Source organism: Dermacentor silvarum, chromosome 1 (assembly GCF_013339745.2).
Source record: "Dermacentor silvarum isolate Dsil-2018 chromosome 1, BIME_Dsil_1.4, whole genome shotgun sequence".
Lineage (NCBI taxonomy): Eukaryota > Metazoa > Arthropoda > Arachnida > Ixodida > Ixodidae > Dermacentor > Dermacentor silvarum.
Window position 1 is genome coordinate 21,779,487 of NC_051154.1, and position 12,478 is coordinate 21,791,964.

Sequence of the window (12,478 nt, forward strand, 5' to 3'; positions counted from 1 at the left end):
TAATAAAGTTCAAGTTCAAGAAAATTTTAATGCCATTCCCACTGTGCTTTTTTTTTGGGGGGGGGGGAAATTTTGTCGTTGCCATCTTGAATTTTGGTGCTGTTCCGGGATAGCGCCCCCCCCCCCCAACTTTGACGGTAATTTCGACTTGCTTGAGGGGGGGCGCTTGCTCGGAATTTTACGGTAATCTTTGTGATGACTTCCACAATTACTCAGTTCCCAATGTGCCCTTAATTGCAACAAGCACCTAATTTTTCATGGTCAGAAAAAGAAGAGAGAGAAAAAAATGACTTCCTGGACTGCAACGTGCACTCTTTGTAAATAGTATCTGTAACTATGTGTTACATTTCCTTCTGCTTGTGGGAGTCAGCTGCAAGCATGACAGGCTTTCACAAACAAATTCCACATCTCAGCATTGGGTCATGCAAAGTGTTTCCTGCGGGCTTGCGTGTCTCAGTATTGGCTTCCAGCAAAGAAAGAAAGGATCAACACATGCCTTTTAAAACTTGCCTGCCAATAAACTTCATAAGCTGTGTACAAGTAATATAGCACCACATTAACTTAGTCATCCCCCTTAACTCTTTCCGTACCATGCCCATTGGGCATGGTTAGCCCTCTATAGATGGTTTCAAACGCCGCTTTCGAGACCTTCCACAACGCTCACGGACATACTGCACTATCGGATGTGAAGGAGGAGAACTAGATTTTAGTTTTCTAAGCAGTTCGCTTTTTTCCCGCGAGGCAGTGATTTTTAAACACGCTCCGAAGTTTCGCGATCTTCACAGGAGAACAAAAAAATGGCAGCTCGCTATCGATGGTTTGAAACGCTGCTTTCGAGACCTTCTGCGTCGCTCACGGACACACTGCGCCATCAAACGTGAAAGAGAAGAAAGTATATATTTTTTTTCTAAGCAGTTCACTTTTTCTCGCCAAGCGGTGATTTTTAAATGCGCTCCAAAGTTTCGCGATCTTCAAAGCAGAACGCAAAAATGTCCGGCTCCAAAAATGGCGCGCGCGCTTCGGGAGATCGCAGATATCGTGATTCCGCTGCCTCTGCGGCTGACCTTATCGATACATCGAATAGTGGCGAGTCAGAGGACGCCGATTTTTCGTCGGACTTTGAGTCTGAAAGCGAGGATGATGCAAACAAGCCCGGAACATCGGCAGCCGTAGCCCGACACACCCAACTGTAGTGCTTGCACTTAAATTTTTGTAGCGAAATACCTGTTCAATGAAAAATTTTTATTTTTTCGAAGATAGTGCCTAATAGACGGCAATACATTTTTTTGTATATCATAATTTTCGTAACATTTTTTTTCTTAGTAGATACAAGTGTGTCTTCACAAACTTTGTTCAATCTTAATGCACAATCTTGATTTTTTACAATTTATATCTTTTTTATGACATACATCTCGTTAATAAAACATTATGTGTGAAAAGTGCATTCATTTGCTTTCTGTTTATGTATTCCATTAAATACTGAGTGCAGTAGTTTCTTCAGAAAAAAAAAAAAAAACATCTGCCGTAACATACAAAAAAACACCTATTTTCCCCATGGTAGGGAAAGAGTTAATTTGCTTAGTGTACGTTGCCTAGTCATGCATCTTAATTCCAAAGGTTGAGGGTTCAAGTGCCTTAATTAACTCTCTATTAATTCACTGTGCCTCAATTAACTTCACCTTCCTTAACACCAAAGGTCATGGGTTCTACTCGCACCAAAGACCGAGGGTGCGACTCCGTCCAAAGTTCGTGGGTCTGACTCCCACCAAAGGTCGAGAGTTCGTAGCCTTTTTGTAAGTTTCATGTCGTCGACGCGTTTTCGCTCAAGGTCGACTGACTCATGAGACATATAAGGCTTTCGCCTTAATAACCAATTATTGCGTTTGTGTACAAAACAAATTTGTATTGATATGGGGCACACTGTTTTTGTTAACATGCCCTTTGAGGTGAGCAGCGCGCACCCAGCTGTAGCTGTAATGGCACTACACAAGCAACAGCTTTTTCTGTCACAAGGCTGTGAACCTGCATTTAATGCATGGGTTGGGGGGGGGGGGGGGGGGTTTCGCATGTGGCAATAGTGCAGCATGCACAGCACGTGCGGCACATTTTGTGTGCAGAAGCGTGTACAGGGAACGCTCCATGTGGGGGCAGACTAGGTGACAATGGCATTAGGATGTGGTATAATAAGGCCCTGTTTCCGTATTCGACTCGAACGTGCATGCAATTTTAGTCAACTTGCTTAGAGAAAAAGTGCATGTTAATTTAACGTAAACATATTATACTTCATGTTGTTTGCTAGCCAGCAGTGTGCTTGCAAGTGTAACAGATGCATTTTGTGTGAGCAGTGTGATTTTCTTCACAAAGGCACAGCCCACCTGCACCATGCTGCATTCATGACAATGATATGGCGCATACAGTTTGCAAGGCACTAGTTACACAACGGCAGATCTCTATGATACAAATCATGGGTAGTCAAGGAATGTATAACAGAGCTAAATTTACGATAAACTTGGTATTCGTAATAAAGGAAAGAAAAAATGAAAGTAAAAGAAAAGACAACTTTGCTGTGCTGTCCTTGAGAGTCGAATAAACAACCTTGCTACTGCAAGCGCTACTATGTATTGCATAGTGAGAATATGAGGTTTATTGCAAATTTAACCCTCTCATTCACATTTATTCCTAGATTTTAATAAAGAAATTGTTAATTTCCTTTATGCTTTTCTTGGCTTCATTTTCTTTCGGGCTTCATATGGTTGCTACTAAAGATTGAGCTCCTTAGTTCCTCTTATTCTTCTTGCTGAATCTCTAATGAGGGTCTTGACCTTGGCAGCCTTGATGTAACATCTAAGGGTTTATTGGCCAGCTGTCAGCTCCTATGGTCACATACTACATGACACCTGCAATTTAATAAGCATTCCACATGCACAGCCTTGGCTGCGAGTGGCCAACACACCCAGGGCAATGGTATAAACACATATATGTAAATACCCAAGGAAGTGGCAATGTCGTTGGGCTCACTTACTAGTAGCAAAATTGTTGTTTTTCAACTTTCATTTCCCTTTTGCTTTATTATGAATATTTAATTTATTGTAAACTTAACACTCATTTGTAATGAATTAATAACAGATGAAGGTTAAATTCTTTTTATAGAACCATTTAATTAAACGGTTCAATAAAGGAATAGTTCATTTCCCCTATACATTCCTAGGCGTCACAGTTTGTTGGGCTTCATATGGCTGCTGCTAAAGATCGAGCCCCTTCATTCCTCCAACTTTTCTCCCCTATGATATAAAGGAATTTTGACCCTGGCATTTAGCTTATTGGAATATGGATTCAAATAACTTGGATGGTCACACAATGTAGAATGTACATGGCTCACCACCTACTGTTACTTCATGAGGGAGAGGGCAGGGAGTGAGGAGAAGCAGAAGCAGCTGAATCAATGGTAAAGAAAATGGAAGAGGAATAATAGAAAAGCCAGCACTCCATTTGGCATTCCACCCACATATAAACACATTTTATGATCAAATTGCAAAGCATTCTATTGGTTTCTTGCTGCTAATACGTACTATGTGCATTAAAAGTGAATGGAACACAGTTCCATTATCCATGTGGACCTTCAAGTGTCCTGTTGGGAATTTGAAGGCACAGTACACTAATGCATAAATGTGGCATTGACATAATCATTATTGAGCATAACATGCTTCTTAATTTCCACAATGCATTTTCATCGCATAACCATGTCTAGTTTGCTTCTGATGCATGCACAATGCTGTGAAGACACAGTTGACTGCATGCTGCTCACCGGCACAGTGGGTCTGCCTGCATTGACAAAGGTGACTGTGGGGTGGTTGCTGGCCACCTGGCTGGGCCCTGACCCTAGGGTCTCCAGTGAAGCTGTGGAGCTGGTGCGTGAGCCCAAGCCTAGAGGCTCAGGTGCTGAGCCCTGACGGGGGCTACCTTGGGCGTCCTGCTGCTGCTCAAGTCGCTTCTTAGTCAGCTGCAGCTCTCGTGACAGCTCCTGTCACACGGGGCAAAACACAGGCATGGAGGTGGCAGCAATTGTGGCTATACAACAGCAAACTTAGGGGGGAGCTGACCTACTCTTGGTGTTGCAAAGACTATATTTATTTCAGTCCCACAAAGTAAACTGTAGAAATTTAGGCTTTTGCAACAGCTGAACTTCAATCAAGACTTAGCATGTCTAATATGAATGAAACGTTCTGTAGTGATATGAAAAGACTGCCACTGCAAAGTATTTCAGCATGGTGGAGTTTCCTTACTGCCATGTTTTAGCAAAAGTGAAATTCCTTATCACATGGTTTGTTTTCATTTGCTGGTACATGGCTGAATTACATATTTTTTTAACTTCCTGTGGAAACATCTCACGATAATTTTTACCTAGCTCATAGAGCTCAAACTTTTCATGAAAACTGTACACTTTATAGTCAAAACAAGGCATGGGCTTGGGAAAGTTGATGCTGCATGATGGTGAAATAATCTCTGGTCTGTCCCTGTTGGCTTAGGATTACTTTTACTAACACGTAGTCGCAAGTTGGGCTGTGGAGACGGCAATAGCACTAGTGTTGGGTGACAAAAACAAATATTCTTTTTGTCGTAAAGAAATAATCAGTAGGAATGTTTTTGTGCTCACCAGAAAACCAGGCTACCAAAATGGTGGTTCCAGTTCAACCACCCACTAATGTGATGCTGTTTTAGTTACAGTAATTCAACCTCAATCTTGTTTCGATTTTGTTAATTTTTTAAACTCAAATGCATGTGCGAATGCCAAGATTGCAATAACAAAACAAAGCTCCGTGTGGAATTTTACGTAAATATGAGCAGGCCCAACCGTAACAGAATGCATGCTCCTCCACACAAATAATAGTGGAGCGGTTGTGTCACCTTAGGAGGAATAGACATATTGTAGAAGGAGAGGTGCTAAGGTGCTAAGAGGAAAAAAAAAAAGAGCGAGATAGAGATAGAGGGAGGGGGGGGGGATTACTTCACCTGATAGCTTGAGTTATTAAGGCAACTTTTTTTTTTGTCCAACAAAAATAAACAATACACACCACTTTCAGCTATTCCCAATACAAAATGACTGACCAAAAATGCGGTATTGAAACAGTTTGTACTGTGCGCAATCAACATGTGTGCATCTACAGTTAAACCTGCTTATAACGAACCTCCATATAACGAATTCCTGGATATAACGAGGTTTTTCTATTCCCCGCCATTACTCCATAGAAGCACATGTATTTGATACCTCTATGTAACGAAGTGGCAGCGGGAGACCCCCTCGATATAACGAATTTTCCCCTCCGACAACCTAGAAATTTCGCCCCAAATTTTGTCATTTTTGCGCGAGCAACCGGAAGCACCTTCTCCGCCGCGACGGAATGCGAAGCGATCGCACGTGTGCGTGCGTGCGTGTGCGAGGTAGGCCTGCATCCCTCGACCCAGCGATATTGCCGCCACGGGCGTGACCTTTCCCTCTCCCTTCATTCAAACCTGATCCTGCCGCTTGCTGCAGCTGGCCTAGCCTGCCAAGTCGGCACTCTCTCCTTTTCCAGTTGATGTTGCCGAAGCGCTAGCTGGTACACGCTGTGACACATCACACGTACTCGATGAACGCGGACACGCGTTGTCAAACGCTGGCGGCTTGTGGAAGCACCGCTGGAGAAGCGAGCGAAGTGACCTTCGTGCTGTTGTCTATCGCTTCAACTCAAGCTGAGCGCCAAAAACACACAGCACGCACAAAGCTACGAGCCGCCGACGCACCTACACTGCTAGGCTCTGCCCCAACGCAGATTGCTTTCAAGATACGGCCCGCGCAACCGTGCGCCGCCTCGCAGTACGCAGTTGATGCCATAGTACAGTACAACGCCGCCCCGCTATCCCTCCCCCCCTCGCTGGTGCCTCGAGCGCAACGGAAGAAGGCGCGCTTCCTCCCTGCTTTTCTTGCGCGCGCGAGATTTAGACGCGGTCGTCGGCTCCCCTCGCACGTTTTAACTCGCACATACAGCATACGGCGCACAGCGACTGCGTTATCGCCCTTGGACTTCATACGGAATATCTATGAGCCAAAACCAATTTTAGGGCCACAATGCGTAATAGACACCACCTTTACATAGCAATTACGGATCTCAAGGGCCATACTTTTGCTGGCAGAAACTGAAAATACGTCATAGTTGTCGCCCCCGGCACTTTGGGCGGCCAATGCCATCGTCAAGCCACCAAGCCAAGCGACATGAAAAGTCAAAATGGCCGTTCGGGCCGGCGTGGGGTGGCAGTTCGCAACGTATGATGCGGGAACGGTCCCACAGTAGCGACGCAACAGCGGGGTTACCAATGCATTGGGTTCTATGGGAGCTGTGCTGGGACCGGTCAAAAACGACGTAACAGCTGGGAAAACGCAGCCCCCCGGAACGTAACAGCGGGGTTCTACTGTAACACTATACCACGCTACGACGCCATCGTGACGCTCGCTCTTCGTTTCCGATGCCTTGTGCTTGTGCGAAACGACACGCGTCCACGCATCCGGTACCTGCTGTGACATTCCAAGGATGAGTGCTTCAATGAAAACGGAAAACGGGTGCGCGTTACAATTGAGGGCGCGTTAGAACGGAGTAAATACAGTAAAGTTCCTTTTTTGAATTTTCGTGCTGAACCTGCATATACCGAAATCCTCTTTATAAGGAAGTTTTTCGGGAATTTGTCAATTTTGTTATATCCAGGTTTAAAAAAAATAATTAAATTATGGGGTTTTACGTGCCAAAACCACAACCTGATTATGAGGCACGCCGTAGTGGGGGGACTCCGGAAATTTGGACCACCTGGGGTTCTTTAACGTGCACCTAAATTTAAGTACACGGGTGTTTTCGCATTTCGCCCCCATCGAAATGCGGCCGCCGTGGCCAAGGATTCGATCCCGCGACCTCGTGCTCAGCAGCCCAACACCATAGCCACTGAGCAACCACGGCGGGTTATATCCAGGTTTAACTGTACATGACTCAAAAACCATCGTAGACACAACCTCCCTCACCACATTTACTTGTCTCTGCGCTCTGCATTTATCCTTGCTCGCATGTGTGCTTAGCTGCTGCAAGTGTACTATCGCGATGAAAAGAAACGCGAACAGCGGAGCGCGTGGCCGAAGCATAACTGAATGTATAGTGCGCGCCCTCCAGTCACCCCCTTGACAGGCGCGCACATCCGGTTTGATCACGCTGTGTGATGAAAGCTTATCTTCTTCCATCATGTCTGACATTCGGAACGCAAACGCGGTGCGATAGCGCCAGCCAGAACAAGATTCTAGTGCTACGGTGACGCCGACTGAAAGCACAGATTTGCCTAGCCACAGCCAAAGCATATCGGAGTTTGGACACGTTTCCTCGCACTAGCTGACTTCTCTGACTGCGCCATAAGCCACGCTTTCAGCTGTTCGCGTTTCGTTTGATCGCGATAGTACAGTTTGCGCTGTCATCATTACAGCGCCGTAACCTTTTTTCGTTTTCAAATAAAAGAGAAGCAGAACATAAACATAAGTATCGCAGTATAGGGGGTGCATCATCGCACAGCGCGATCAAACCGGACGTGTGCGCCTGTCAATGGGGATGACCGAACGGCGCGCACTATACCTTCAGTTATGCTTCGGCCACGCGCTCCGCTGTTCGCGTTTCTTTCCATCGCGATAGTACATTACAAATGCTACAGAGACTCACAGTACCATGCAGTGCTCTTTTTCACTTTTCCTCTGTGGCAAGTTACTCAAACCAAGGTTTCCTCATGCACCCTCACACACAAGGTTTCTTCTGCCACTGTAAGGAACGAAGCGACTGCGTGTCCGCCAGTTACGTTTGTTCGGTGCGACTACTTTAATGAACCACGTTTCCCTGGCCCATGCGCGTGATTATAGTGCGCTGCTTCTTCCTCTGTTCACAACACACTGCCACCCGCGAGAAATGGACCAGATGATTGATGATGACAGCGGCGTCACGTCGTCTCCTAAACTTCTTTGAAGTTGCGCTGTTGTTGATCGCGAAGTTCTCCAGCTGGCGACTGTTGAATTGGCTCAACTCATTGCCACTCGCGTAGTAGCTCTCGGGTCAACACCCTGTCGCGATGGTGGCGGTGGTTGCTGCTGGCGTCCTACCAGGCTGAAACAGAAGTCCAGACTTCACGTGACGGTGCGCAGATTACCAGAGGAGCCGTCAGAGGAGTTTCTTTCATTGTCTTCTTGGACCTGCACATGAAGAGCAGGTTGTCCACGTCCGTCTTGTTCTTGATGTAGGTGCCACGATGGCGTCCGCTGGTATATCGGCGCGGTGGTATACGGTAGGTCATGACAGTACCGGTGGAGTTGCAGACGTTTCGTCGTTTTTGGATGTTGTCAAGCTTGTAGTCGCCAGGCATATCTGGCGGACTCTGCGGTATAGTTGGCAGGAAATAGCGCGGTCGGTCGATGAATGTGAGCCCTCTGGTGGAAGACGGTGCTGTCACGTAGGATCGGGTCGTTGACACTGTGCATATGCTGGTCTCGGGGCTATGGTTTCGAGCACTGCTTTGCCGGTCATGGTCGGTCTCCACGTTGCGGTGGCGGTCATGCAAGAAGCAAGAGCGATGACGATTCGGTTCGCTGCTTTGTATTTGATCTACTTTGTCGAGGCTCGACGGCTTGCGCGTTTCGGTTTCGGGCAGCTTTTCGTTTTCGGTTGTGGTCGTGATCTGGGGACCCGTATCGGTGATCACCTTGTCGTTGTTGAGGAAGAGCTGACGAGGTACCACCACGTTGGTCTGGAGCTTCGGTTGTTGTCCATGCGATGCCGGTGGTCTGACCTTTACGCTGGCCTCGGTCTGGAGCTTCGGTTGATGTACACGAAGTGTCGGTGTCGGTGATCTGGCGTTTGCGCTGACGTTCGCCTGCTTACCGGGTGTACAGACTGGGTATGCTGCCTGCTGTCTTGCCAAAGGGCTGTCGGCAGTCGGTAGTGATCCAATGACGGCGCGAGAATTCATGCGGAAATGAACCCAGCTGATGGTGTGGCAGATCATCTCGTGGTATTCGAGGGACTCAGTGAATTCCGCTTCGTATTCGTCGTTGTCGATCACGAGCTCTTCTATTTTGGCGTTGAGTTCCGTGAGGCCGCGGTCTTTGCCATCAAGTTCGCTCAGGAGCACTTGCAAGTCGGTATGCGTCGGTTCAGTTTCTTGCAAGGCTTCGGTTGTGGCAGCGATGACACGGGTAGCGGCGCTTCGAATGGCGTCGCGCTGACGGCGTAGTCGGTCCATGGTCGGTTATGCGAACGGCAGTCTCCTTCCCGGGTTTCACAGCACCATAATGTAAGGAACGAAGCGACTGCTCGTCCGCTGGTTACGTTTGTTCGGTGCGACTACTTTAATGAACCCCGTTTCCCTGGCCCGCGCACGTGATTATAGTACGCTTCTTCTTACTCTGTTCACAACAGCCACTAAGAACATGTGCTATGAATGGACAAGAAGACAGTGATTTTGGCGGACAGCAAGACCAAGGATCTATGCACCAGAGGAGGGTCTAGGATTAGACTCCCACAGCGGTTGGGAATCGCTTTCAGCAGCAGAACGCCATAGCTGCTGAGCCACTGCTATGGTAGGTGAGAGGGAATGCACAGGTGGGAAACTCAAGCTGTCTAGCAAGGAGCTGCTTAACAGCAGGAGCTCAATTTAATGAGAGCAAGACCAAAAGCTGTCATTAGAATGAGGTCCTTGTAATATAAGCATTTTTATGCTGCATATATGAATGACTGAATTGCACATCAGTAATATGTTTTTCACACTCTTCACAATAAAATTTTGTGTTCTACACTGGAAAGATGTGCCATTTGTTTCTATGTATGTTTAGGTGCCAAACTTATTGCTTTACTAACATTTAAGAAAGAGGGCATTAGTGGCAAGCATAATGTCACGACTAACTTGAAGACATATTTATGCCATTCACAGTTTAAATATTTTTCTTTACATTATGTATTAAAACCTAGAGACAAATATTTTTTTCTTCTAGTGGAAGCCCACATATAAAATATAAGTGGCACATGACAATAGGAAGAGCACATGCAACCAACATGCTAAGGCAATACCTTGATGCTTGAAATATGCCGTCTCTTCATCACTCTTTGTTCATTTTCAGCATCTTCAACTTGTGTTGTCAATTTTTCAACTGTGCAGGAAACAAAAATGAGAGCTCAAGCACAATAACCAAAGATAAGCTCAGGAAGACAAGAATATTTCTTAAATGAAGGTTACTTTTGTTTATGGCAAGATAGAACACAATCAATGCAGACAAAAATATATGGCATTGAATTGTGCTAATTGGTTTATGACTAATGAAATTACAGCTCAAGCAAACACATGGCAGAGGATGACAGGACAAACATGCCACTACTAAATGGGTTTTATTGGTCTACATGAAATTACTTATACAGCAAACCTTGTTAATTAGGATTCTATGTGACCGTAATAAAATATCGGCACTATCTGAATGTTGAATTAACCAATGAATAAAGAAAACTATAAAAAAATGTGTTTGGTTTGTCAAGCCTTCATTTAGTGAGTAAATCTGCTAGCCTCATTTGTATCTCAAATGAAATCAGTGCAGAAACAGGAATTCTACTCAAACTTGTACAAAGGATAAGTGCTCAAAGCATGTTGGAAGAGCTCACATGAAACTTTTCTAGAATGACAAAGGCCTCGTGACCTCCTTTGCAGCATGACGGTGGTGGTAGCATGACACGTGTGTTTTAGAGAGACTGACTTTTCCCGATGGAGCACACAATTTTTTTCTTTTTGTGTCAGTAAGTCATATAGCAACTAATTGTCCAACAAAATGTAGTCAGCAAGTTTGACACAAGCACACAGGCTCAATCTAAGTTCTTTTTATCCTATTTCCTGACGGCTTCTGCGACAACTGTCTTACCGTATGCCTCGCACTAAATTGCAACAAAATAACTGCTTGCTGCACCTACCATCCTGACAAGTACTACAGGTGCCCGGTGCAAAGCATGAACACAAACGAGAAAGCAGTGTTCTCTGCTCTTTCTTTTCAACAACTGATTATAATAATGCATACTCTATGCTTTCTGCGCACTGGGGCTTGTCTGAACTGACCATTGCATGGTCAAATACCTCCGAATGAACGGGCATTTGATGTCACAGAATAATGCATACAATTGATTGGACCAGATGGCCAGTCCGAATGATCCCAGTTTCTGAATTAACAAGGGCTGAATCGGAAATATGTTGCATACTACCAGAAGAAGACGGGGAGGAAGGCAAATGGAGAGAGAGAGAGAGAGAGAGAGAGGCACAGCCTTTGTATTCCTGTGTCATGCACAGTGTAGATTGATATGTGAAAGGTTATTAAACACAAGAAACATACATAATAATTCAGTGTGTCCTCAGTCACTGGTCGGTCATCTTAAGTATTCCTAACATGTGACAGCAAGCAGGTGAAAAAGCCGTAGCTGAATCCAGTTTTAATAGCGCATGAAGAACCCTCTAGGTGCATAGGAATGCCTTGGCCGACCAGTGATGTAGCGGTGGGTCACGGCACAGCTTAGGCATGTGGAATGTGGCCCACTGCTGTGTCATGCTGCACCATGAATTGATGCTTTAAGAAATACCTCCTGTTGTGAGCACGTTAAAAATGGCCAAAGCCTCCAAGTTTTCTGGTTTCAGCCTATTGCTGCTTAAAAGAATTCAGTGGTGATTTAGTGGTAAATGCGAGAGAAATGTGTTAGTACAGTGGAGTCTCGATGATACGATCACGGCTAATACGAATTTCCGGATGATACGAATTTTTCTGTGGTCCCGGCCGAGCCCCATTACTTTGCAACGTACTAGAGAACGGTTGATACGAATAAACGCTGCCCCACCGACGGCCGCGAAAGAAAACAGCGCGCAGTCACGGGCTTTCTCCCTTTCTCTTTTGGCGCGGAGGTGCGGACACGGCGCCAGCGCGCGTTCCTCCTCGCACTCCGGACCGATTCTGTCTAGCCTGCCGAGCGCAAGCATCGCCTCCGCGGGGCCCCCTCACCCCTCTGCCAAGACTGCCGCGCTTCTGAAACGCTGCAGCACCTACTCTGCGAGTGCCCTGCCTTCTCGACGGCGCGCACCACCCTCGCCCGCATCTACCACGCGCACGGCTTGCCCTGTTCGACAACAGAGGAAATCTTGCACCCCTCGGGCTGCATGTCAAGTCACGCGAAGCTATTCCGTGCGCTACTGAGCTTCGCTGACGACACCGGCCTGACTGATCGAGTGTAAATCTTGACCCGCCCCCTTTGCACGCTTCCGTAGTAGGTCAGAGCTGTGCCGTGTGGAGATCGCTTTCAAGATACGGTGCACGCGACAACACCAACAGCCGGCACAGGCGCAAAGCACAAGAACGCATTTGTTGGCAGAGTAAAAGCCGCCCTCCCTCTCGCGCTGCCTTCCCGCTTTG

The 12,478-nt window shown here is 46.4% G+C and overlaps 1 protein-coding gene across 3 annotated transcripts in view; it reads right to left on the minus strand.

The window, feature by feature from the left end:
* Positions 1 to 12,478, minus strand: part of LOC119464887 (coiled-coil domain-containing protein 186) — an 86,328-nt gene that overhangs the window by 18,567 nt on the left and 55,283 nt on the right. For all 3 annotated transcript variants that reach the window (XM_049665472.1, XM_037725765.2, XM_049665467.1), the window contains exons 12-13: positions 10,116 to 10,195; positions 3,806 to 4,021 (exon numbers count right to left, since the gene is read on the minus strand). In XM_049665472.1, the coding sequence (XP_049521429.1) occupies positions 3,806 to 4,021; positions 10,116 to 10,195 (296 nt within the window). The remainder of the gene's footprint in view (positions 1 to 3,805; positions 4,022 to 10,115; positions 10,196 to 12,478) is intronic.